Source organism: Borostomias antarcticus (assembly GCF_949987555.1).
Source record: "Borostomias antarcticus genome assembly, chromosome: 19".
Classification (NCBI taxonomy): domain Eukaryota; kingdom Metazoa; phylum Chordata; class Actinopteri; order Stomiiformes; family Stomiidae; genus Borostomias; species Borostomias antarcticus.
In genome coordinates, this window is record NC_140252.1 from 13,109,850 (window position 1) to 13,137,349 (window position 27,500).

At 48.2% G+C, this 27,500-nt stretch overlaps 1 protein-coding gene across 1 annotated transcript in view; it reads left to right on the forward strand.

Annotated features, from left to right (window-relative positions):
* ptprk (protein tyrosine phosphatase receptor type K) overlaps positions 1-27,500 on the forward strand; it is a 114,123-nt gene that overhangs the window by 54,519 nt on the left and 32,104 nt on the right. The window contains exons 5-8 of the mRNA XM_084453757.1: positions 5,274-5,355; positions 6,452-6,567; positions 7,300-7,474; positions 12,486-12,779. Coding sequence (XP_084309883.1) covers positions 5,274-5,355; positions 6,452-6,567; positions 7,300-7,474; positions 12,486-12,779 — 667 coding nt within the window. The remainder of the gene's footprint in view (positions 1-5,273; positions 5,356-6,451; positions 6,568-7,299; positions 7,475-12,485; positions 12,780-27,500) is intronic.

Below are 27,500 nucleotides of genomic sequence, written 5' to 3' on the forward strand. Positions count from 1 at the left end.
AAGTGAGGACTTCCACAAGCGTGAGTCACTCCTGCCTGCCTGCCTGGAGTGTAGCCCTCCCGGGGAGAGTGAAGGTGCCTATGCCTATTTGCATGTGTGTGTGTGTGTGTGTGTGTGGGGGGGGGGGGGGTGTATCACTCGAACTCCCAGCGTATGACCTCTCCCAGTGTGCTGACCATGCTACCCACAGATAAGCAGTCTGCCGTCACAAAGAACGTCTCCACAGCACAGCTGTGCAGCGCGCCCATTAAGGCGGGGTAATCACTGTTAACGACGGCCTCTCAAGATCTTTAACGTCGTTAGAAACACGCAGTCCACAGATCCCTCATCCTAAGACTGTATTGATGAGAGAAGCCATCTGGCTCTCTCTAATGGGGCGTTCTGTCTTCGCGGCTGTTGTGGTCAGCACTGCCGGACACCGACTCTGGAAGAAATCCAACCTGGGAGCTGTGGTCTGGTGTGGGCGGCCACTTAGCAGCAGCAGCAGCAGAGACAACTAACCCAACAGAGTCCATCACTTAGCACTGTGGTTAGGTGGGGCAGGGCAGGGGGACTGCAGTATTGCGGGATTCCTCCAGGAAGGATGAATGATGGGGATGAGTTAGAATATTCCAATTTTCAAGACGGGCTCCGGATTTGATTTACATGTCAGAGTCGCAAAAAAAGTGAATGGTGAACTTTTATGAATGGTTTAGTTACAACCAAAATACCGGGAAATAGCCTACCAGTATTATCAGATTGTTCAGATTACTAGTTAGGGTATAATATTGTTATACAATTATAACAATAATTGTATATTGAACAATTAGAGATTGAACAATTAGAGATTTAAATAAAAGTAGGCTTTTTGGATTTGCCATAAACATTATTATTTTAAAAGCAAGGAATGCTCACCAGACATGGAACACAAACGGGGATGGAAATGTATTTGTTGGGGATGGAAATGTATTTGTTGATTACTGTTGACATTGATTGGATGGCTCGACAGCTGCATTTTAAACTCACAACATTATAGACTATGCCACTAGCCAAGAAAAATATACCCTTGATTGCAGTAGCTCAAACTCGTAAATCGCCCGCTCGCTGTGCTCTTTAATGGTGGTGTGATATGCATTTGCAATTTTGCGTGTAATTGCGGATCGTTTTACCCGTTCCAAAACGTAGCCATTGACTTCCGCGCGAGTGTAATCCAAGCCCTAGTGTGTGATGTGGTGCGATTACCTTTGTCACACCTCCTCAGATTGGAAGGGGGGTTGGGGGGGGGGGGGGGGGGGGGGGGTTGAGGGGGGATGGAGGGAGGGAGGAAGGGAGGGGGGGGGGGGGGTCTGACGCCCGTGGCAGTATAGCTGGGCTGTAATAGGCCCTTCCTCTCCGCCTGGCTTCACACGCCGGCTGCCAGGAGATCTGCACACCGGTTGCATCTTTCTTAAAAAGGAAACATTTCACCACATATCTCCCTCCAGGAAGGATGAATGACGCGAGCTGCCTGCTCCCAGGGAAATAAAAAGCTCCCCTCTCTTCTCCTCTCACTCATTCATTCTGTCTGCTCTCTCTCTCTCTTTCTTTTTCTCTCTCTCCCCCTCTCTCTCTCTCTCTCTCTCCTTCCCTCGCTCCCTCTCTCCTCTCCTCTCCTCTCACATCTGTATCAATACCGGGCTGTTTGACAGTGATTATCCAGAGAGATCGCAGGCACAGAATAATGAAGTCGGGGGGGAGGGGGGGGGGGGGCTGACGGGATGATGATGATGAAGGGAGATGGAGGGGAGGGGTGGAGAGGTTGGGGGCGGGGAGGAGGGGGTGCCCCAGAGTGCCTCTGAAGAAGACTGAGGGGAGCGAAACGATGAGACAGAGGAGTGGAAAAATTGAGAGAAAGCGTGTGTGTGTGGAGGGGGGGTTGAGAGAGATGCAGGGAGAGAGGAGGTTGAGAGAGATGGCGAGATAGGGAGGGGAAGGCTAGAGAGAGGGAGACGGGAGAGGGGTGGAAGGAGAGAGAGATTGGGGGTGATGGCAAAAGGAGGCGGAGCAGCTTCATCTCTCTCTCTCTCACTGGTTCTGACAGGTGAAGAGATGAGAGAGGAGTAAATATGGCCCTCAGCAGGGAGATGAGCCTGACAGGTGTGTGTGTGTGTGTGTGTGTGTGTGTGTGTGTGTGTGTGTGTGTGTGTGTGTGTGTGTGTGTGTGTGTGTGTGTGTGTGTGTGTGTGTCTAACCGACTAGGTACTCTACCGCTCAACCACCATGCTGTTGTATAAATGCCAAGAACAAAGTGTTTACATGTTGTCATCGCTATTTAACTTTTTTTTCTTTCTTTAAAAAAAAAAAAAATTGGAGTCAGACCCAGAAGTGCTGCCATATCATCAATTGAAATTTGTGTAGACCACATTTCGCCTGTGCAATATGACTTTGGAGAAATATCGAGCTCAGCAAATTATCATAATGAGTTTTGTGACACGCTATCGCATTTTCAAACGAAAACAGTAAATCAGCGCAAATGTTTCCAGCTGGTCAGATATCTTAAAGTGTTTTTGAACAGATTAAAAGTTCAGAAAGACTGTTTTGGCCGTAGGCCTAGTGCTCATTTTCAACGGTCTACCCAGAGAGCGCTCACGTTTTGCTGATGTTGGGCTGAGATCATCAACATCGTCCCGAAGCTGCAACATATTTCTCAGTAATATTTATGTTAGTTGAAATAGGGTTATATTCTGGACCAGATCTGACTAGTCACGAGATGACTTTTGCTGGCCCCCATCGGGCCCATCCGGATTCGGTCCGGGTTCGTGCATGCCTGCTGGGATCTGTTACAACTAACCCTCACCCAACAGAACACATCTGGACTGGGTTGCACCAGTTTGGCATAAGTCATAGTTTAGTCACTACTAAACCCTTACTGTAAAATTCCTGAAAATAAGGCTGAGAAAACAGGCAGAAATTAAATCCTGTAGTTCCTCTTTGAATCCAACAATTTGACCCTTTACAACAAAATATATCGTTGACTTTGGTTTGTTCTGCAGCTCGCTGTGGACATGCTAGTCTCGCAGCTTATTTCAACTAACTATGAATCCAGAATGCCCCATACTGATCATGTTTAAGAAGTAATTTTGGAAGTTTTGAATTGGTCTTGCTTTGACATACAGTAGCATTACATTACGTTACACTATAACTACGGTTAGTTTGCACTTAGTAAGACATGGTGTAACCGGCCCCATTTTTGGTACAGTAAGGTGAAAAATGCAATTTTTACAAAACGATTTGCAGTACAATTTCACCCATTTTAAATAGTAAAAATAGGAGAATCCGCCTAAACAAATTTGCAGTCCGTCATATCCCCTACTGTCTGAGAACTTCGATCTTACCTGCTAAATCCAAATTCTCTCTGACATTGTGGATTAACCGTTGATGAGGGAGTAACGTTACTGAGCTCGAGTCGAGGGAGGAAAGAGTCAGGTTGTTGATTAGCTTGTTGATTTTGATGCAGCTGTCAACAAGACCTACTTTCATGGGTCAGGTTTCGTAGGAGGCTCCTGTTTCGTGATGTTGTGAATTATAGCCTAATATTACAACGACAGTTTTCACTCTGCAATTATTTTGCTCAATTTGTGTTTGTGTGGCTTTGGCTTTGGTGTGGACATGTCCCTAGCGTCCACACATCAAACTATGCCTATGTTTGTGTTGCCAGCTAATCTAGCAATCACAGCTGAGCAAGCAACAAGAATACTGTTGGTGAGCAGCCCTCAGAAAACACAAAGAAAAAGGAAACACCCGGAAGACGCTCAGACAAAGTCAAACGGCCTAAAAAGGAACCATGAGCGAGGAAAGACGAGAATGACATCTCGCACTCGACACTTTGGCTGTAATGATGCCGGTGTCAACTCTCAGAACAGAACGTCCTCTAATGGACGGTAACTACGCAGTTAGGTAGTAGGTTCGGCAGGTCCTGTGATCAGACGACGGCCCACCGTTCCAACTGGATACCTCAATGTTCTGACCACCGACCGGCCTCCTCCATTTCTCTCTCTCTCTCTCTCTCTCTCTCTCTCTCTCTCTCTCTCTCTCTCTCTGTCTCATTCTTTCCTTTCTTTCTACCTTTCATTATCTTTTTTATTTGTTCTAGTTCGTATTCTCTCTCTCTCTCTCTCTCTCTCTCTCTCTCTCTCTCTCTTTCTACCTTTCGTTCGCTCCCTCTCTCTCCCTCTCCTCTTTTGTGTTGGCATCTCTCAAGGAGTGAATTGAGGGAGGACAGAACAGTGGACCATACAGGAGCCTGTCATTACCCACGCCTATTATGCTTCATCTCAGGCTGGTGGCGGGGTGCTGGAACCTTCCATTCAGACCTCTGAGGTGATTGGCCACTTCACACTGTTGTGAAGACTGATTTCTTCTTCGGAAATTAAAGACTTCGCCTCCTTACAGAAGGAATTGGTAGAGTGTGTGTGTGTGTGTGTGTGTGTGTGTGTGTGTGTGTGTGCGTGTGTGTGTGCGTGTGTGCGTGTGTGCGTGTGTGTGTGCGTGTGTGTGTGCGTGTGTGTGTGTGTGCGTGTGTGTGCGCGTGCGCGTGTGTGTGTGTGTGCGCGTGTGCGTGTGTGTGTGTGTGCGTATGCGTGTGTGTGCTCCCTCCTGTCCTCCCAGCAGGTTTGCGTCCACAGAGGTGGATTTATAGTTGTTGCCTCCGTTTGAATCTCGGGAGAGAGACTCAGTTGGATACACACCCACGCAAACATACACACATGCTCAAACACACACACACACACACGCACACACACAGACAAACAACCTGTCAGGCCCACTGATCCACTAAACTAACACGTGCTCTAAACCTTCTGAAACTCTTCTCCCTGATACTAATTGTATGTCACACTGACTGTCATACTCTTTGTCTCTTCTCCCCTCCTCTCTCCTCTCCCCTTCCCTCCCCTCCTCTCCTCCTCTCTCCTCTCACCTCCCCTCCTCTCTCCTCTCCCCTCCCCTCCTCTCCTCCTCTCTCCTCTCACCTCCCCTCCTCTCCTCTCCCCTCCCCTCCTCTCCTCCTCTCTCCCCTCCTCTCCTCTCCTCTCTCCTCTCCTCTCCCCTCCTCTCCTCCTCTATCCCCTCCTCTCCCCTCCCCTCCTCCTCTCCTCTCTCCCCTCCCCTCCTCTCCTCCTTTATCCCCTCCTCTCCTGCTCTCTCCTCTATCCCCTCCTCTCCTCCTCTCTCCCCTCCCCTCCTCTCCTCCTCTATCCCCTCCTCTCCTCCTCTCTCCTCTCCCCTCCCCTCCCCTCCTCTCCTTCGTCCTGCAGGTCATATTCGAGGCTGAGGTGTCTGCCGGTAAGGCCGGCATCATAGCGGTGGATGACATTCAGGTCCTCAGCTACCCCTGCGGTGAGTGTCTCCGCTCCTATCGTCAGCCCTAACTCTTAACCCCGAAATCTCTTAACGCTCCCCCCTACCCTACACTATTTACACTAGCAGGCGTGAGTGTGCAGATGAAGTGTGGGCGAGCGGTCCTCGCACGACACCGACGTCATGCCGACTAGCGGTTGTTGACGCTGGCCAAAAGTGGCGCTCAGAGGCGGCAGGAAGTTGGCCGGCGATCGGGCCCAGCCCCCGTCCTGCCGCCGGCCGCCATCCCGCCCTCGGCCCGTCAGCTGCTCCTCGCAGGAAGCCAGGCGGGGTTAGAGCAGGGGAGACTGGGCTAGTGGGGGAGGGGAGGGGTTGGGGGGTGAGGAGGGTTAGGGGGAGGCGGTGGGAGGGGAAAGGAGGAGGGTGTGGGGGAGGGGAGGAGTAAGACAGGGAGGTTGTGTGCGGGAGGCAGATAAGACCGAAGACGGCACAGCGCATTAGGAGCGGCAGTGTCGCTGGAGCAGGAAATTAAGCCATTATTAAGGTGATCAGGCCCACTCAGCATTCTGCATAGCTGGGAGAGCCCTGCCCCCATCATCCCCCCGCCCCACCCCATCCCCCCCTCCCCCCCAAAGCAACGTGCACTAAGCTACAGTACGCGTTATTGTGCCGCGCCGAGCACGTGCGTCCGCTGCTCCGGAGATAGCCCATCAGTCGGCGCGCAGCCAGGCGCGACCCCGGGGGCAAACTGACTAGGGTTTCAATTGGCCGGCGAATTTACGGAAGACGGTTAAACTCACAGTAACGCGTTTGAAGCCGCAGTTGCAGAGTGAAACGTTTGATGTGTGCGTGTGTGAGAGAGAGAGAGAGAGAGAGAGAGAGAGGGAGAGAGAGGGGGTGTGGGGGGGTGGTAGAGGGGTTTGGGGAAAATTGTGAATGTGTGTGTGTGTGTGTGTGTGTGTGCGTGCGTGCGTGCTTGCGTGCGTGTCCAGTACCCCCAATTCCCAACAGACAGTCTGACAGATGAGTTAAGGGGCCAGACATTGGGAGTGGTTGCCGGGTGACCGCGGGGCGGTATTGACCGCGTCACCTCGACGGCGTTTTCTGACAGCTGTAATTGTTTTCCCCACCATAGACAAATCACCTCACTTCCTGCGGCTGGGTGATGTGGAAGTCAACGCTGGACAGAACGCCAGCTTCCAGTGCATCGCCACCGGACGAGACGCCGTCAACAACAAACTCTGGCTGCAGGTAGATGAGTGAGGGATGGAGAGCGAGAGAGAGAGAGAGAGAGAAAGGGGGGGGGGGTAGGGAGGGATGGAGAGAGAGAGAGGGGGGTAGGGAAGGATGGAGAGACAGAGGGGTAGGGAGGGATTGAGAGAGAGAGACGGGTGGGGAGGGATGGAGAGAGAGACAGAGGGGAAGGGAGGGATGGAGAGAGACAGGGGTAGGGAGTGATGGAGAGAGACAGGGGTAGGGAGAGAGGGATGGAGAGTGAGAGACAGGTGGGGAGGTATGGAGAGACAGACAGGGGTAGGGAGGGATGGAGAGACAGAGGGAGGGAGGGGGGTGAGGGAGGGATGGAGAGAGAGAGAGAGGGGTAGGGAAGGATGGAGAGACAGAGGGGTAGGGAGGGATGGAGAGAGAGAGACAGGTGAGGAGGTATGGAGAGAGAGAGACAGGTGGGGAGGGATAGAGAGAGAGACAGAGTGAGGGAGGGGGGTGAGGGAGGGATGGAGAGAGAGAGAGAGGGGTAGGGAAGGATGGAGAGACAGAGGGGTAGGGAGGGATGGAGAGAGAGAGACAGGTGAGGAGGTATGGAGAGAGAGAGACAGAGGGAGGGAGGGGGGTGAGGGAGGGATGGAGAGAGAGACAGAGGGAGGGAGGGGGGTGAGGGAGGGAGGGATGGTTGGAGAGAGACGGAGAGAGGTAGAGAAAAGGAAAGTGTGCTACAGCAGGGCTAAGTCATGCTTGTGCTCCCAGCGGAAGAACGGCGAGGACATCCCCGTGGCCCACACCAAGAACATCAACCACAGACGATTCGCCGCCTCCTTCATACTGAAGGAAGTAACCAATCAGGACCAAGACCTCTACCGCTGTGTCACCCAATCCGAGAGGGGCTCGGGCGTGTCCAACTTCGCTGGACTCCTCGTCAGAGGTGCGTGGGTGTTTGTCCCCCTCCATATTCACACCCGCGTGCACATGCAGACGCACAGTTGACACAGCAAACGACAGACAGACAGCATACATGTCACTTCAGACATGAAACATACAACACACACCATATTACCACCCCAGCATTTGACATACTGTACATATGACATTTCACGTCACATACATTTGACTTGCAGTACGACAACACCATACATGTCACTGATTACACACATACTGTAGCATACTGTACATGATGTACATGACCCACTACTGTATATTTGACACACTATGTAAATGACTCGCAGGTAAAACCACGTCCGTCACACTCCTTACGGCCATGTTCTCCACACGCTGACACACACACACACACACACACACATCTCCCGCTCATCACAGCGAGTTCTAAATATTCATTATTCGGAAGTCAAAGATAAATATGCAAAGCGAACCACCGGAAGCATCTGTTTATTCAGACGGCGCAGCGGCACACATCTGAATATCCAGACGAGAGGCGCCGGAGGGAGACCGGGCCGGAGGGAGACCGTCCCGGCGCCGCTCCAGCTGCCTGGCCGACGGCCGTGGGCGGCTCGGCGGAGGCCGAGCGGTGACGTGGCCCGCCAGAGAGCTGTATACTACAGTAGTACGCAGGGTTTCAACCGGAAACCTCCCCCCACTCGTGAACTCGTACCACTCCGCCCCGCCCCCAGTTCGCTCTGGAAGCCGTTAACAAGATGGCGGCTCCCTGTGTAACTACAGTGAGACTTTAGTAATACTGTTTGTTATAACCTGGCTCTTGGCCGTAACAAAAAGGGAGACACACACCATGTATAATCAAAATAACCAAGAATTGAATGCAAGTAAAGTATCCAACTAAACAATAATCCAATGGGTATGAGAATGAGTATCAGTAGTATACTGTAGGTGAGTGGATGCAGTGGGAAGTATGGCGAGCAGGGTGTTGTATGGTGTAGGATAACAAAACAATCAGCCACAAGGCCAAACAAAGGAATAATGGTGCTGGTGGAGGGAGAGAGAGCCTGTGGACCGGAGCACCTTGTAAGCTGTACCCAGGACAACCAGGCAGCTGTCCCCAATTGTCCTGATTGGGCTCCTGCCCTGCACACAAAAGAGAGAACGAGGAGGGTTACCCATGCCGGGACAGAGGGCTGTCACATGTTTTATTAGCAATTCTGTCTTATTTGTGTCTTAAATCCGTCATACTGTACACGCACGTTATCTAAGGGCATATTACCGTATAATGCGTTGTTGTGTACTGGTTTGGCAAACAAAGCTAGCTAACGGCCATCTCTGTTCCGAGCTGTTGTTGTTGTTGTGTCTACTGTCATGTAGTTACCTCGGGGGTGACGTCGTTCTCCATCACTCCAACCTCACCACTTCCCAGCCAAACGGAACGCAGCAATAGGCCCTGGACCTGTAGAAGACTCTGGGTAGTGTACCTGTAGCCCTGTGACCTTGTAGAGGACTCTGGGTAGCGTAGTCCTGTTGCCTTGGAGAGGACTCTGGGTAGTGTAGTGTTGTGACCTTGTAGAGGACTCTGGGTAGTGTAGTATTGTGACCTTGTAGAGGACTGGGTAGCTTAGTCCTGTGGCCTTGTAGAGGACTCTGGACAGCTTCGTCCTGTGGCCTTGTAGAGGACTCTGGGTAGTGTAGTGTTGTGACCTTGTAGAGGACTCTGGGTAGTGTAGTATTGTGACCTTGTAGAGGACTGGGTAGCTTAGTCCTGTGGCCTTGTAGAGGACTCTGGGTAGTGTAGGCCTGGTGACCAGACGGCCACTGAACCGTAACCACGGCGACAGCTGCACTGCATCCACGCCCCCCCCTCTCCCCCCCCACCCACGCCCCTCACCTCACTAGACGCTGATCTCCGGGGATATTTCTGGGCCATCGATACGACGCAGATGTAAACAGAGATGGCACCAGCGCGCCCGGCCTAGCACGCCGACCCCCCCCACCACACCCCCAACCCGTGGGCGGGGAGTTTATTAGCGACTCCTCCACCAAACCTCCAGTGACAGCGGGGCCCTGGCGGCTCCTCGCTCCTCGCCCCGGCAACAAAATGAAAACGCTGAAGCGTTAGCATCTCTCGGAGTCTGGGGGTGGGGGGTCGGGGGCGGGAGGAGGAGGGAGGGTATTGATCTGACACAGCTCGGAGGAGAGTAGCTAACCAGCAGCTGCGCTGAGGTACCACTCACTATGACCCCCCTCCCCCCGCCTCGCTGGTAGAAACTAAACTTTATTGACAAGGCTGCTGACGTGAACACAGCCCTAATGACAAACATGCCTGGCGAGCGCCGCGTCTCGGCGGCGGAGCTGCGGGACTAATGGAGGCACTGCTGGGTTCATCACTCCTACCTCTGATAGACTGCAGGCTGGAGCCAACCTCTCTGGGGATGCGCCGCACCGCCATCCCTTTATACCCCAACAAAGGCTGCTTACACTCCCCAGACAGCGCTTGAAGTGTATAAATCACATTTAAACCAAGACGTTTATTTGAGCCTTTTGTGTCGAGATATTTTTATGTAGCCTTGATATTGATTTTTCACCTATAAAGCTAATGCAATTGTGAAACGGTTCGATAGTAGGGCCACGCCTGTTTAAGTTACCATGAACCAAATCATATGATCCGCTCCTCTCCGTACTCTACGCATCCATTTTTCATCAGAAAGGATTGAAGTGTTACTACTGAAAAACACATGTTTTATGCATCTTGATTCTTGAATATCTTTTATGTGTGTGTTTGTGTGTGTGTGTGTGTGTGTGTGTGTGTGTGTGTGTGTGTGTGTGTGTGTGTGTGTGTGTGTACTATAAACATCCGTCTGATTGGTGGATGCCATGACGGCTGTCAGCAGCAGAGGAGTAGAATTCCGGAAGATTTCTTTTTTAAGCGTAGATGAAACCGCACCTGTCAGCTCTCCCCGAGAAGAACGCTTCCTGTGTGACAACCCCCGACTTCCTGTCTGCCAAGCCTCACCTGATGAGGCCTGGTAATGATACAGGAACACACACACAATCTCACACAATGGCACATGCGTGCACACACACAGCTCAGAGAGGACAAGGATAAGAAACTAGGCTGACTTAAAGTCACCAGGGAATAGATTTTAACTATTGCTTTTCTATTCTTTTGTTGTTTGTCTATGGAGAGAACTTAACTCTCCTGATAGTGACGGTGTTTTCTAGCTGTAATACTGCTAATACTGTAGGAGTGGTGTAGTGTGTAACAATGTGTGATGTTATAGTTAGAGAATGACCAATATGTTTACTTTAGGGCTGAATGCACCGATATTTGAGTTAAGGCAAATAAATGCAGATATTTTATGCAAATATTAAATATTATTAAATTTATAATTTTTTATGCCAAATACTTTTTTGGATCACATAACTGCCTTTAAATGTTTTACATTGTTACATATGTTAAATAAATTAAAATGTAGTGCTCTGAACCTATAACACTACTACTGTAGCTGTATGAGAAAAATAATATCTATTCACTGCAAATGCAATTTTATTTCAGCTGCTAGCGTGCATCTACATAACTCAGTTGCAAAGACGGAATTCTAACTCAATCACGCTGGCTTGTTCGGCTATCTGTCAAGAAGTGGATGTGTTGTGACTTGATCGTCCTGCCTGAGAGAGCGAGACTGTACCTCCTCTCACATCCCTTCTCCTCCCACTCGCATGTTTGTCACAGATCACTTGTTGCTGCCTACTGCTGATAACCAGCTCAATGGCTGACATTTGCTTGCAAGGCATACATGTGTGTTATATCACGGCTCTTTTTCCCCAGACGTTTCCCAGCTCAGTGGGCGGAATAGCGGCAGTTTTCCGAGTCGACAGTCGACTTCAGAGTGTGGATTAGCTATGAATTTATTGACTAAACTGATAAAGAAAAGCCGATGGCAGATAGACTAGAAAAGGCCAATATCTGCTCAGTATGGCAGGTAAACCAGTGTCGGCTCAGTATATCGGTCATTCTCCAGTTGTAGTGTAGTGTTGTAGTGTAGCAGTGTGTAGTGCCACAGCATATTGTAATGTAGCATTGTGTAGTGTTGTAGTGTAGTGTAGCAGTGTGTAGTGTTGTAGTGTAGCGTAGCTGTGTTGTAGTGTAGAAGTGTGTAGTGTTATATTGTAGCAGTGTGTAGTGTTGTAGTGTGTAGTGTTGTAGCGTAGTGTAGAAGTGTGTAGTGTTGCAGTGTGCCATGTAGCTGTGTGTAGTGCCATAGTGTAGAGTGCCGTGTAACGTTATAGCGGGCGACGCGTCGTGCGACAGCGTGTAGTTGTGCTGTGTGTAGCGTAGCGGTGTGTAGCGTAGTCGCGTGTAGCGTAGCGCCGTGCGAGCCAAGCCTGTTGTGTAGATGCCTCCTTACACAGTCAGAGTGATTCTTGCCTGCAGGTACTGCTTCAAATTAGATTGGCTGCTGCCTGACTGCATTCAGATGGCCTGTTCGCTCCTCCACTGATGGGCTCCCTTCCCTCTCCTCCCCACAAACAGCGCTGCCGCCTAATTAATTGTGTTTGAAAATAAATTGCGAAGATGCTCCTGGTGGGTTCATTTTAGTCCACAGAAGGAAGAATGTCATTTCTGGACAGGAATTGGAACATTGAAGAAAAAAGGGAAAAAAGGAGGGGGGAAGCAAATCAATGAGCCTTTCAGTTACCTGGATACGGCTAAGAACAGACCTGTGATTTATCTCTGCTGGAAAGCAGACCACTTGAGAGATTAAAACCTCAATCAGCAGCATTTCCCGTCATTAATAAGATATTGGGTCGGATGTGACCTGCGGATAGCTCAATGAGGCTATATCAGCCATCTCCGTCTAAAGTGGGTGCACCCGCGTGTATGCGTGTGCGTGTGTGTGTGTGTATACGTACTTTATCAGTCCAATGTTCTCAACTTGACCTGCTGTGTCAATATCAGAACCATTCCACATCCTATCTTTCCTCCATCTTTCGCTCTAACTCTTATCACGCTCCCTATTATTTCCTCCAATCAGAGCCCCCGCGGCCCATAGCTCCGCCTCAGTTGCTGGGCGTCGGGCCCACCTACCTGCTGATCCAGCTCAACGCCAACTCCATCTTCGGCGACGGGCCCATCATCCTGAAGGAGGTCCAGTACCGCATGACGTCAGGGAGCTGGACCGAGACGCACGCCGTCAACTCCCCCAACTACAAGCTGTGGCACCTGGACCCGGACACGGAGTACGAGATCAGGGTCCTGCTGACGCGGCCCAAGGACGGGGGCACGGGCATGACCGGACCCCCCTTGATCACCAGGACCAAGTGTGCAGGTAGGACCCCAGCCCCGAACTCACGACCCGTAACCCCCCCTAACACCCTCCTCAACCTGAACCCCTGTTCTGTAGTTAGGGATTAGGAGCTACAGTAGCAGTTCGATGGTGCACGCAGGCGGTATTTATACATACCTGAACACAGCCAGTGGACAGTGAAGGCTAAGGACATCTACTGGAAGGAGCAATGATCATTTTGGGGCATCACAAAATACTACACTCCCTATAATCACTATGGCTCCCTGTTAGTGCCATGAGCTTGTCCATTTTATTTGCCAGGGAAATAGAAGGCTTACTTCTTAACAAAAGTTTTCCAATTTTAAACTGTAAGCTGTGAGTGTTGGCCAAGCTATTTTTCTAGGTCATGTTTTAGTAGGCCTCCATATTGCACAACTTTGAATCGTTAAGGGGCTTATCTACTAAAGGGTTGCATGTGTAAAACCATAAAAGTGCATAAAAAATATCAAGCTGATCTGATGGGGTGCACTGAGGATTGGGTCTCAAATGTGCAAGATACGCACCTTGTCCATTATTGTGCGTTTGCCTTAATGAATATGCAAGCGTGGACATTTCTACATGAGTGTGCAAAATAGTGGGAGGGGCAAATGCAAATAGATTCATTTAGCACGTCTAATGAGTTTTACCAAGCCTGAAAGTAAGTACGGGCCAGGTAATTGCATCTGTACTTAAATATGAATGGAGAACACGTACTAACCAGACATGCATTCAGAAAGATGCATGCTCTCATTAAAAGCAGACGAAAATGTTGGGCAAAATGTCTTCCACTCCTGTTAATGTTTTAGAAATTTGAGAAGCAAACTTCAATTAAAACAAACATATTGCCTCCAGTGATGCATTATTAGAGCTTTTGGATGAAAAACTAAATGACTTGGAACCAGACACGAGAAGGAGTGTGGTAGAATTTTTACTTGCTCTGTGGTTGATAGTGATACTACTGTACTAACAATGGTAGCAGACAAGATGCTCCAGGTTAGCTTGGAAGTCGATTACTAACAATGACCAAACATAGCAGACACGGCAAAATGTTTAGGTTTGAAGGTTGAGTGAGCAGCTGAGCACCTCATCCTGCGAAGGATGAAGAGCAATCTATGGGTGAAGGGTCAACGCTGACTCTTCAAATTGTTCAGAGATGAGATTAACGGTTACAGTGACAAATGGATCATTAAGAGGGTGTATCCCACTAAAGGTATAAAACAGTCGTACTGTCTCATCATTACGTTTCAGGGAGACCTTTCACTGACAACTTTGTTGTCACACTTGTATATCTTCCCCTCACTGCAGAGGTGGATTAAAACTAGTGAATGTATTTTTTACAGTTTTTTCACTGTTTTTCTTAGTCCTGGGCTTTGGTACAGTTAGAAGCCCAGAGGACTGCAGGACTCTACAGGGCTCATAGCTCAAAATAATGTCTGACATATATTGCACAATCATGAACTGATTCAAAAACTAATAAAATAATTAGTTTTTAGAATGAAAAAAATAACTTTTTAAGATAATTTACTACTTTAACTAGGGCTGACTGTGCAGTGGTGGGCTCAGAAACCAGATTGGAATTTCTCAAAGATACAGTTTGCATTTAAAAAATAATTTAGCTGTATAAAACCACAATTGTCTTGCTTAAAAATAGAAGATTAGAGATTGGACTAAAATTGCTACACTAAGTGCTGAAGAATCTAAATTATATGTTTCTTCAGGAGGGGTTTCACCATGAAACTTCAGAGAGCACTGGGGAAGGTGCCAGTGAAAAGGGAGTGATTAACAATAGCACTGCAGCTAAAAACCTAGAAAAATGTAGTGGGAATGGGGTCGGGGAGTGCAGGTACAGTAGAAGGCTTAAAGGGGTAATTCAGCCTCATTTACGACTCACCCATAATGCTATTGATTGGTGGAGACCATTTTCAGCTGGTTCTATGCTGTCTCCCGTTCTGGCATTTGCGGCATGCTATTGCTAGCGCCAGTAGAAGTGGTTAGCATTAAAAGAAAACTCACTTAAATGCTCCACAGTGCACCCAAATCAAATATGAGGACAGGCTGTCAGGGGCTCATTTGATTTTTTTCTACCATCATTTTTGAAGTCCAACTATCGTTGAACCCATTTGTTTGTTCAGACCTATATGGCTCTCTGTAAATAGGGAGACGGAGGGGTACGTACAGTAGCTAGCCGGCACTATTGTCTTCACAACAAGGAACAAAAAAGGAGACCATTCTCTTCCTATCAACACAACAAGTTGCAATGGCCATGTTCGAAAGAGATATGTCTGACTTTGATGAGGAGTTTAGTCTATCTGGCAATCCTTACTTATTTGGAGTGTTTAAGTGAGTTTTATTTTAATGCTAGCCATTTTGGTTAGATTGCGCTAGCATTAGCATGCCGCCAACACCCGAATGAGAGACAGCATGGAATCAGTTCTCCATCAGTCAACAACATTATGGGTAAAACGTAAATTAGGCTCTATGTCCAAAAGTTCTGAGCTACCCCTTTAAGTTGGGATTTTCTTGAGTCTGTCAACCAGGGAAAAGGAGAGCATAATGCCTGTGCACTGTTGGCTAGCGAACCTACAGTAAGATTAGAACTCCTAGCTGGGGGTGGTTGAGTAATACCGATCCTAATGGTTGTAATCTTTTCCCTGAAATATGCTGCAAACTCCTCACATTTAGACGTGGGGAACCATTCACAATGTTTTGGAGGAGGAGGGGGTGGATTTATGAGGCAGTCAATAGTCGGAAAAAAAGCACCCTTTGATTATTTTGGTTCACAGTGATCAAGTTGGAGAAATGAGTCCATCGAGCATTTCTAGTGGGCTTGTTATATACCTCGTTTCTCTTTAAAAAAAGAAATATCAATAGTGAATGTGCAATTTTGACTTTCTCCACTTCTGCTCTGCCTCTCTGCAGTTTCTATTTACAGTAATTAATTGGTTTCCTCACTGATCCATAGGGCCATCCTATTTGATTGGGCCATTTTTTGACTTAACTGTAGCCAAGGCATCAATAGTTGCCCTACGTTTGCTGGCCAACTAAGTCATCACATGAGGAGTGTAAAAAAAGGCGTCAAATTGTGCATTTTTGATGCATTCAATAAAATCAGTCGTGACCTTAGAGGTAAGATGGCGTTTCTTAATGTTCCCTATCCCTCTTCCCCTCTCCCCCGCCCTTCTCCTTCCTCTCGCCCTCCCCTCTCCCTTCTCTCCTTCCTCTCCTCCTTCCTCTCCTCCTTCCTCTCCTCACCCTCCTCTCCCTCCTCCCCTCTCCCTTCTCTCCTCTCCCTCCTCCCTCCCTCGATCCTCCCACTATGATCAAGTGTGCAGGTGAGACGACCAGGACTCAGACCCTCAACTCTATACTCCACCGACCACACCCCTCTCCTCACCCTCCTAACCCCTCTCCTCACCCTCCTAACCCCTCTCCTCACCCTCCTAACCCTCTCTCCTCACCCTCCTAACCCTCTCTCCTCACCCTCCTAACCCTCTCTCCTCACCCTCTCATTCCTCCTCCCTCCTTCCCGCCCTGTCCTCCAGTGGCGCCTGCTGTGATTGGCTGCCTTGGTTCATTTGCATAGAGACGGCGTCCCGGCGCCGTCTCGGGCACACACTGCTCCTCTCTCACGCTGCTTCTCACCAAACGAAGTGGCGTGTGTGCGTGCGTGCGCATGCGGGCATGTTTGGTTGTACGTGTGTGTGGCTGGTTGTGGGTATGATTGTGTGTGTGTGTGTGTGTGTGTGTGTGTGTGTGTGTGTGTGTGTGTGTGTGTGTGTGTGTGTGTGTGTGTGTGTGTGTGTGTGTGTGTGTGTGTGTGTGTGTGTGTGTGTGTGTGTGTGAACCTACCTGGAAAGAGAGCCTCATTCACTCACTGGGATTGCGGGCCAGATACGCGCTCCGGGGGTTGCCATGGTGGCCGTGTCCTCGAGACGGGGGGCAGATTCAGCACTCGTATGTAGGAGCACGGAGAGAGAGATGGAGTGGCGCGGGGCTCAGAGAGAGAGACGGAGAGATGAGAAACATGGAGAGCGAGGTGAAGAGATGAGGAGGAGAGATAGACGGAGGGTTATTAAAGAGACGGGGGCCTCAGCTTTTCATTATGTAGCTGGCGGCAGCAACACCTTACACCCCTCTGCTCCAGCCTTCTGTGTGATCCCTGGTCCATCCACAGCCCCTACAGATGCATCCGGAAACTATCCATATCCCTTCACTTTTCCCACATTTTGTTAGGTTACAGCCTTATTCCAAAATGGATTCAATTCATTTTTTTCTCAAAATTCTACACACAATACTCCAATGACAAAGTGAAAAGTTTTATTTTTTATTTTTGCGGATTTATTTCAAATGAAACACTCATATCTAGGGTTGCAAAATTCCGGGAATATTCAAAGTTGGAAACTTTCCATGGGAATTAACTAGAATTAATGGGAATTAACGTGAATAAACTGGGAATTTTGAGGTTATTTATACCAACTGTATTAACCTTGTCATAAACAGACATAAATAGACAGAAATAAATAAACATTTTGTTTTGTCATAAGCAGACATGCAGGCAAACATGTCTAATAAAAATAAAAAAAATCTAATTTTTTGCTTAATCTGTTTGTGAGTAGAACTTTAATGTATTCTACAGGCCTCTTAGTGTGCAGGATGCTAGGAATTAGCTGTGCATTGAATGGAAGAATTCACTGCACATGTGATGGATGAATGCACAGTATGAAACTCTGCATTTTATGCGACGAATCCTCAACAGTTAGTAGAGGGTAACTGAACACTAGATCAGGGTCAATTGGCTACCAAATTGGATGAAAACAGGATAAAATCCTAAAATAAATATATAAAATAAAATAAAAAATTGGTGAAAAAAAGATGTTATAGGCTACAATAAGGTAAACATTTCCAAAATTCCTGAGCTTAACTTCCCATGGAAAATTTCCGAAATGTTTCCGGAAATTGAACAGAAATTTTCCACCCCTTTGCAACCCTACTCATATCACATGTGCATAATGTATTCACACCCTTTACTTTGTTGAAGCACCTTTGGCAGCAATTACAGCCTCAAATCTTGAGTACGATGCTACGAGCTTGGCACACTGTGTATGGACAGTTTCTCCCATTCTCCTTTGCAGATCCTCTCAAGCTCCATCAGCTTGGATCTGAATCGTTGGTCCGCAGCCATTTTCAGATCTCTCCAGAGATGTTCAATCGGGTTCAATTCTCGGCTCTAGCCGGGCCATTCAGGGACATTCACAGACTTGTCCCCAAGCCACTCCTTTGTTATCCAGAGCGCCCTGGAGCAAGTTTTCATCAAGGATCTCTCTGTACATGGCGGCATTCATCTTTCGCTTGATCCTGACTAGTCTCCCATTTCCTGCTGCTGAAAAACATCCTCACAGCATGAGCTTCCACCACCATGCTTCACTGTAGGGATGGTATTGGCCAGCTGATGAACGGTGCCTGGTTTCCTCCAGACATGACGCTTGGCGTTCAGGCCAAGGAGTTAAATCTTGGTTTCATCAAACTAGAGAATTTTGTTTCTCATGGTCTGAGAGTCCTTTTGGTGAGCTCCAAGCGGGCTGTCATGTGCCTTTTGCTGAGGATAGGCTTCCATCTGGCCACTCTTCCATAAGGCCTGATTAATGGAGTGCTGCAGAGATGGTTGTCCTTCTGGAAGTTTTTCTCATCTCCACAGAGGAATGCTGGAGCTCTGTCAGAGTGACCACCTGGTTCCTGGACCCATCCCTGACCAAGGCCCTTCTCCCCTGATTACTCAGTTTGGCCAGGAAGCCAGCTCTAGGAAGAGTCCTGGTGGTCATAAACTTCTTCCATTTACGAATGATGAAGACCACTCTGCTCTTTGGGACATTCAATGGTACAGAAATGTTTTTGTGCCCTTCCCCAGATCTGTGCCTCGATACAATCCTGTCTCTGAGGTCTAAAGACAATTCCTTTGACTTCATGGCTTGGTTTGTGCTCTGACATGCACTGTCAACTGTGGGATTTTATATAGACAGGTGTGTGCCTTTCCAAATCATATCCAATCAATTGAATTTACCACAGGTGGAATCCAATCAAGTTGTAGAAACATCTCAAGGGTGATCAGTGGAAACAGGATGCACCTGAGCTCAATTTTGAATGTCATAGCAAAGTGAATGAATACTTACTAACACATGTACATGTGATATTTTAGTTTTTTTGTTTTATTTGCAAAAAAAAAAAAAAAAATTCACTTTGTCATTATGGGGTATTGTGTATAGAATTTTGAGATAAAAAAAAATAATAATCAATTTTGGAATAAGGCTGTAACATAACATTTGGAAAAAGTTAAGGGATATGAATACTTTCCAGATGCACTGTACAGTAGATCTGGGGTGCGTTCAAATTCAGCCAACATAGCGAACGTTTGCGAACGTTAGCTAACTATTTTCCGTTAGCTTTGTGTTCGCCGCAAACGTTTGCTAACAGAAGCTAACAGTCTGGAGAGGTAGTTCGCCAGTAACGGAACAAGGTCACAATGGACCCAGGCTTACTGATGGGGATTGGATTTCGGTCACAAAACCCTCGACTCTACCAGTGGCCGGTTCACTAGATGGAAAGCAACACTGTAGCAGTGGAACAATATCGAACATCTCATCATCAAAAAATTCATCAATGACAAAAGATGCCGCAGCAAGTAGGCCTACACACTGTCTTCTTGAAGCCATTTTATGTGTAGCCTAACGTTATTTTGGAACATTGTTGCATTTATGCGAACTATTTGGAACGTTATTCATTAAAAGCCGTTCACTCATTAAAAGCCGTTCAAATGTGACCGAAGAAAACATGTTTGCGATGAACGTTCGCCTCTATTAGCTGAATTTGAACGCAGCCTTGATGTTCTACCCCAACTGCACCCTCGTCTCTAGTACCCCCTCTATCTGCTACTCTACAGTATGTCCTGGCTGGTTGCTCTATATGCTACAGTACTCTACCTACCTGGCTGGTTCCAAGAACATAAAAAGAAGACAGAAGACATCGGAGCTCCATACAGAACCCCTCATCTCCACATAGAACCCCTTTCTCTGTTTGGAACCCTAAATGGTGCTTTCTGACCGGGAAAGGCTCACCAATCTGAAAAGGCTTCTTTCTGCAAACCTTTAGGCTCTACACGGAATCTTTTTCAGAGGGTTCTTCGACTTCTTCTGTTGTTACACTCTAAGGGCGCCGTACAGAACATTTGTATCAGCCCGCGACATCTATGCTTACAGCCTCACCGCTGGCGCCGGCCCGCGCCATCTACGCCTACAGCCTCTCGACCGTGGCCATATTAAGGACCTCTAAAACCCCCGTAATCTCTTCACCCCTCCTGCTCCGAGCTCACGCTCTGCCGCCGCTCCGAGGGGAACCTACCGTGAAACGACACTGGCTCAGGGCAAGAGAGTAGCGATGGAAGGAGAGGGGGAAGAGGGGAGATTGGGGGGGGGGGGGGGGGGGATAGGAGGAGGGAGAATCGTTAGAGGGGGGAGAGGTAGAGAGGTTAGGGGCTTGTGGGGGCTGGCAGTGTGTTGGTTCAGGGCGGAAGGGAAGAGGGAGAGGGCCCGGCGCCTCGGTGGCGGTACGCGTGGAGGGCGGCGTGATGAGAACTCCCCGGGCGTCTCTCCAGAGGCACGCGGCCGTGTTTGTGTTTATGTTTTTGCGTGCGCTCTCCCGTGTAATTTATTTCTCATAAATGTCACGCCATTTCTGCCGGGGCGCCCATTGATCACTTCTCCATGCTTCAGCGTTGAATAAATAACAGAGAAATCAGAGAGGGTTCCACCACTGGAATGAAAGCTACTAATGGCGTAGAGGACCATGTAGGCTAGACAACTCCAACATCTCTCTCTCTCTCTCTCTCTCTCTCTCTCTCTCTCTCTCTCTCTCTCTCTCACGCACGCGCACACACACACCCACAGAGGCACTTTCTCTTCAGCAGTGTGTGTTCTGATGGGAATGGTCATTACAGTCTCTTTCATTTAATTAGGATGGTGGTGTGTGTGTGCGTGTGTGTGTGTGTGTGTGTGTGTGCGTGCGTGCGTGCGTGCGTGGGTGGGTGGGTGGGTGGGTGTGTGTGTGTGTGTGTGTGTAATGGAGGAGAGAGTGAATGACTGCAGTACTGCTGACTGGACAAAGCAGAGCAGCATTACTGGGCTCTTTATGGCTCTCATACGAGCCGTCTATTGGATCACCTGTAAGTCATTATAGAGGCCGGGCACCCTATCAAAACCCTGTCTAAGGAAAATAGTTCAGCCAATCAGAACCTGTGTGAGGTCAACACTTCAACCAAGCAGAGCAAGTAATTTATGTAGCTCTTTGGGAAACCGTTCAGGAAGGACAATAGGTTGGTTCTCTAGTTGGATTCATATTGTATGGTTCTAGTAAGGATCTATTGTATGGTTCTAGTCCCTTTACCTTAGGCTATCTGCTTTCGGTTTCCCCACCTCTGCCTTGTGGCATTCTCTATTAGCCTGTTCTGCTAAGTGCTTACTGTGCTTTGTTATATGATTCACTCAAATATCATATTAGAGACTACAGGGATAGCTAACACATAATGGCCTACCATGTAGGCAACCTCTCTGTCACTATTTGTGCTGTCTCTCTTATGAAGCATCTAGCCCATGTTTACTGCTCTGTATATGTTCTTAGCCAATAGACAAACATTTTCCAGGAGCTTGCTCGATCGTCTCGTTGAGAGAGGTCAGGGAAGAATTATTACAGCTCACTTTTCTGGCCCCCGTGTGAAACAGTTTTTTTTCTTCCCTCTGGAACATGTAGGGGTGGGTGGGACCTACGCCCACCCTCCCGTTGCTCTCTGTAAATTGCATTGTGTTGCCTCTGTGTATGAAATACGCTACACAAATAAAGTGTGATTTGATTTGATTTGATACTCTGTCGCAGGGTTCTGTAGTAGTATAGTTCTTATAGTGTTATATCAGTAGGATTGGGTTCTCTAGTAGTAGGGTTCTCTAATAGGTTTAGGATTAGTAGGATTCTCTATTAGTGTTCCCTAGTATGGTTCTATGGTTCTCTAGTAGTGTTCTACAGTAGTAGTGTTTTGTAGTAGTAGGTTTTAGCGTTGCAAAATTCTGGGAATATTCAAAGTTGAAAAATTTCAATGGGAATTAACAGGAATTAACGGTAATAAACTGGGAATTTTGCCATGTCATAAAGAGACATAAATATAAAAATGTTGTTTTGTCATAAGCAGACATGCAGGCAAACATTTCTAATAAACTTTTTGAAAATGACATTTTTTGCTTAATCTATTTGTGAGTAGAACTTTAATAGATTCTACAGCCCTCTTAGTGTGCAGGATGCAGGAAATAGCTGTACATGTGATGGATGAATGCACAGTACACGGTTGAAACCAAGATCACGCTGCAAGATCTAGAATTGCATTTTAAGTTTTTTACCCAACTAGGCTACATTTAAGTTCCCCGTTATGGGGGTCTGTGGTGGTGTAGCGGTCTAATGCATTGTGTTCCAATGCAGCTGCTCACCTGGAACTGGTGGTCTCGCCAGATCTGAGTATGGCCGGATCCCAGAGGGAGCGGCCTATTGGGCCGCCGCTCCCCAAGGGTGGTTAGTTTAATCTCGGCTTTAGAGTTCGTCACACAGCAGCAACCCTGTCTGGTGTCAGAATTACGGTTGCGAGCTGAGATAGTCAAGGAGTTGTCTCTCCCTTTCACATTGCCGGCCGGCTGGGTTGTTACCAGAAATTTTCCGCTCCTTTGCAACCCTAGTAGGGTTCTATGGTTCTTTATTAGGGCTCTGTGATTGAGTACTCTAGTAGTGTTCTATTGTGCCGTTCCCTTGTAGTGTTCTTTGGTTCTAGAGTAGGGTTCTCTGGAAGGGGTTTGTAGCAGGGTTCTAAGTGCTAGTCCTAGAGTCACCCCGTGCGTATTGACCTGACTGTGGTGATCAATGCTCAGTAGCTGATATTGATTCACATCGGGGCCCTGCAGCCACAAACACTATTAAGAAGCTCATTTGATCCCACAATGATTATTTGAGTGCATTCATTCCAGAGGCCCTCCAAGCCGTTTAAATTAGTTTCTTTCCCACATGGCTGATTTCTCCCACTTCCCGGGCACACACACACTCACGCGCACACACACACACACACACACACAGGTACATGAGTGTTGACTATTGCGATGGTTATTATGCCTCCTATTGACCTGCTTTGGGGCTCCTGAAGGGCTGTGTCATTAAGACTATCGATCTGAATAACTTCACTCTCGCTCTGCGCACAGTTATCAGCTTAGAGAAAGAGAGTGGCCTGCTGCGTTAAGATCATCAGGCATCATGGTCAGTAGTAATACTTCAGCTGCTCTAGTCATTGACAACAGTAGTAGGTGATTTAGCCCAGCGTGTTGCACCGGCTGAGTCTTCACTCGCTATACATTAAAGGGCCTCACTGAGCTAAATCCTGCATCATATGGTATCGTTCTGCGCTAGATATAGTCATCAGAGTATTATGGGAGGGTATTAATACCACTCCCCACTGAAATCAGATACGTATATAGATGTTTTATTCAAAGGAAAGAGGAGAGCGCTCCGACTGCCAAATGAGTTTGACTGCCTGCTAACATAGATGACAGGCTTGTCTAGCTTATAGTAGCAGCGCATGGAGGGAGGGAGAGAGAGGAAGAGAAGAGAGAGACAGGAGAGAGATGAGAGAGAGAGGGAGAGATAGGAGAGAGATGAGGGAAGAGGAGGGACAGTGAGATGGGGAGATGCTTGATGGCTTTCCTGTCCTCAGGGCAGTAAGTCTGCTAGCGGGGGACTCCGCTTTGCATCCCTTCCCCTCTCTCTCTCTCTCTCTCTCTCCCTCTCTCTCTCTCTCTCTCTCTCTCTCTCCCCCTCTCTCCCTCTCTGTCTCTCTGTCTTTCTCTTTGCTTCTCTGTTACCTATATCACCGTTACACCCACCCCCATTTCGATTCCAGCATGGCAGAAGGATGGAGCAGGGGAGAGAGATGGAGCGAGAGAGGGAGGGAGGGAGGGATGGAGAGAGAGATGGACTGAGAGAAGGAGGGAGACAGGGGGGCGATGGATGGAGCAAGGGAGAGATGGATGGAGATGGGAGGAGCAAAGGGAGAGAGAGCGGCAGGGAGGGATGGAGAGCGGGAGGGACGGAGCGAGGGATGGCAGGAGGCGCGGAGGGAGGGGTGGAGATGGAGGAGCAGAGGGAGTACTGAGAGCCCAGGTGTGGTGCTGGAGTCTGATGGGGCAGTTAGCTCCTCACACACACTCCCAGACCATAATAACCTAGGCCTCACCGTGGCTACACACCCGCCCAGACCATAATAACCTATGCTTCACCGTGGCTACACACCCTCCCAGACCATAATAACTTAGGCCTCACCATGGCGACACACACACCCAGACCATAATAACCTATATCCCAGCCTTAGAGCAACACACCTCTCCGTGTTGGTTGGTGCTAGTTGCTCAATGTGGGACAGTGTGCAAGCAGCTTAGGTAGCAGAGAGAATGTGTACTACTCTAGCAGAGAGAGTGTACTACTCTAGCAGAGAGAGTGTACTACTCTAGAAGAGAGAGTGTACTACTTTAGAAGAGAGAGTGTACTACTCTAGCAGAGAGAGAGAGTGCACTACTCTGGAAGAGAGAGTGCACTGCTCTGGAAGAGAGAGTGTACTACTTTAGAAGAGAGAGTGTACTACTCTAGCAGAGAGAGAGAGAGTGTACTACTCTAGCAGAGAGAGAGAGAGAGTGCACTACTCTGGAAGAGAGAGTGTACTACTCTAGCAGAGAGAGAGAGAGTGCAGTACTCTGGAAGAGAGAGTGTACTACTCTAGCAGAGAGAGAGGGTGTACTACTCTAGAAGAGAGAGTGTACTACTCTAGCAGAGAGTGTATGCTTAGAGAGGGTGTACTACTCTAGAAGTGAGGGTGTACTACTCTACAAGAGAGAGTGTACTACTCTAGCAGAGAGTGTATGCTAAGTGACAGCATGTCCTGTGACAGACCAGCATTTTGTGTCCTGAGGCAGCTAAGCTCCTCAGAAACCATTAGACTAATTCTCAGTGATGTGGAATGACCAGGAGTGTGTGTGTGTGTGTGTGTGTGTACGTGCATGGCTTCGTGTCTGTGCGCATGCTTTCCTGAGCATACAGTACACATGTCTGTGTTGTGTTTGTGTTCGTGTGCGTGATTGTGTGTAGTGTGTGTGTACCTCCTCCCAGCCCCCGAATTGACCCTCCATGTTGTGATCAATATTGCAGTGGTTGTGTTCAGAAGGACGCCCTGGCCAGTGACGGGCAGATAGGGGGCGTTATCCCGGATGATAATGGGAGTTTTCTTAGTCATCTGACGCACAAGACATACTACATGTATAACTCCAGACCACAGTCTCTTAATACTGTCGTTGAAAGGACCACTTCACTACAAATCTATTTCCCATTGATCCACTGTGCATATGATACAAAAATGTAATTGGTGGGTATTAATTTGATAGAAATAGCTGTTTCTTTAACATTAAAGGAGTAGTAAAGGGAAAAATCATGTTTAGCCCTGTTTTAAGGTTACTTATGATCATATACAATGGTTCAGATCAAAATGTTGACAAAACTAGCACTTTTGAGAAAGTTGATAATTGCTCTACCACCGTTTAGGTCATACAATGGATGTTATATGATCATAAGTAACCTTAAAACAGGGCTAAACATGATTTTTCCTTAAAGTCATGCATAATGAAAACAATCTTTATATGATGAGTTGAGGTTTGTCAAAAGCCCCCAAAAATAGGGAATTCAAATGACCGCCACACCTCTAACTCTACCCACCGGTGTATTAACAAGGCTTTTCCTGCAGTATTGACACCTGATAGAGTACAGATCTATGTGGCTCTACTGTACACAGTGTTGTACTCAACACTGGGCAAACAATGTCATTACTCTCACAGTAGGTGTTGTCACTCCTCATGTATCTCTGATGTAGCCAAAGACATGACGTTCACACTTCATTTTATCTTCAGTCAAAAACAACATTATAGCACTCCTAATTCCAATTTAAAAATAATTTTGATAAATGAATAGTTTCACAAGTTTCATTGTCATTTTATATCTTGTGGTCGTGTATCTGATGCTACATTAACTGCGTCAGGGTTAGTGCCAAATCCAGTCGGAAGAACGGCGAAACGTCTACTGAAGAAACTCTTGTTCTTGTTTAATTGTTGTTATTGAGTCTATTTCTGCACTAATGGCTGTTTATTCTACTACCGTTAACGTAACCGCTCGTTGCTCTGGGATACTGTTTTGGCAGCAGTCGTTATATTTCATTATGGGAACCAATCAGGGATCTGGCTTCCGGGCTAACATTAACTAGCTAGACTATCACAATGGTAAAGACAAGTAACACAGTGACACAATAATTACTGTCCAACTATCCATTATTTATAGGCCTACATGAGTAGGCCTATTATTCTACAGTATGGGTAGAACAAATTATTCACCCTAACGTATGTGACGAGGTTTTGACGCTGTGACTGCAGTTGATATGTCGGCGTTGAGATCGGTGTTAATAGCAGGTGATCGGTGCTATAGAGATAATAGGTGAGCGGATTTGGGGATTTCGAACGGAAGTACCAACCAAACCCTAAATAACGAAACAACAGATTCTGAGTAAAGTGCACGTTTAACGCGAACGGGAGTCGTGTCGGGAGAAGCGAAGTCACGGCGTGCGGCGTCAGGAGCAGAGCCCCCGCCCGGAACACAGACAGACCGACCCAGGGGGGGGCGGCAGCTGCTTTCACCCGGGTTTCTCCGACTCACGGAGATCGGAGGGGGGTTGGTCTCCCGTCACGCGCGAGCGAGATCTAAACGCCGGCACGATCCACGCGGCGAAGTCGACAGATGGCGCCGGCACATTATAGATGCGCGGCCTCTGCCAAGTCCGTCTGGAGGCTGGGAGGCCGGGAGGCTGGGAGGCTCGGCCGGGACAGAGAGGATACAGGTGCTGGAGACGGGGGGAGGAGGAGGAGGGGCTGACAGACGGCGGGTAGCAGAAGACCGGTTTAGAGAGGAACGAGTCGTCGCCTTAATACCGGTATCACGGCCATGACCAGTTCATGATGTCCATTATTCAGTAGGCAGGTGATGGCGGCGTCACGTACGGGGATAGATGACGCCCGGTCCTAGCTGCCAGCTGGCTCCGGGGGGGGGGGGTGTTGTGGATGGATGACAAAGTTCAAATGTCTCTCTCTGTCTCTCTCTCTCTCTCTCTCTCTCTCTCTCTCTCTCACTCTCTCTCTCTGTCTCTCCCTGTCTCATGAACTCACATCTGTCTTCATCCAGTAAAGCAAGAGTGAGTACTCTGTAGTCTCTGTACCCAGCCTGGGATATCGACGAGTCTGTGTGTGTGCGTGTGTGCGTGCGTGTGCGTGTGTGTGTGTGTGTGTGTGTGTGTGTGTGTGTGTGTGCGTGTGTGTGCGCGCGCGCGGAGGGTCCATTAGGCACATGTAATACGCGAGGCGGCAGAGGTTGATGGAGCAGAGACCATTAGGAGCTGCTCTCTCTGTGCTTTCTCCCAGCAGGCCTTCGGTCTGGCCCACAGGGAAACACACACTAGCTAGAAACACAATTAAAACCTAATGATATTGGATCTCACCAAACCACACACACACACACACGCACAGAACATTGGCCAAGTGTTATTTTGGATTGGCTTGATCCGAGGCT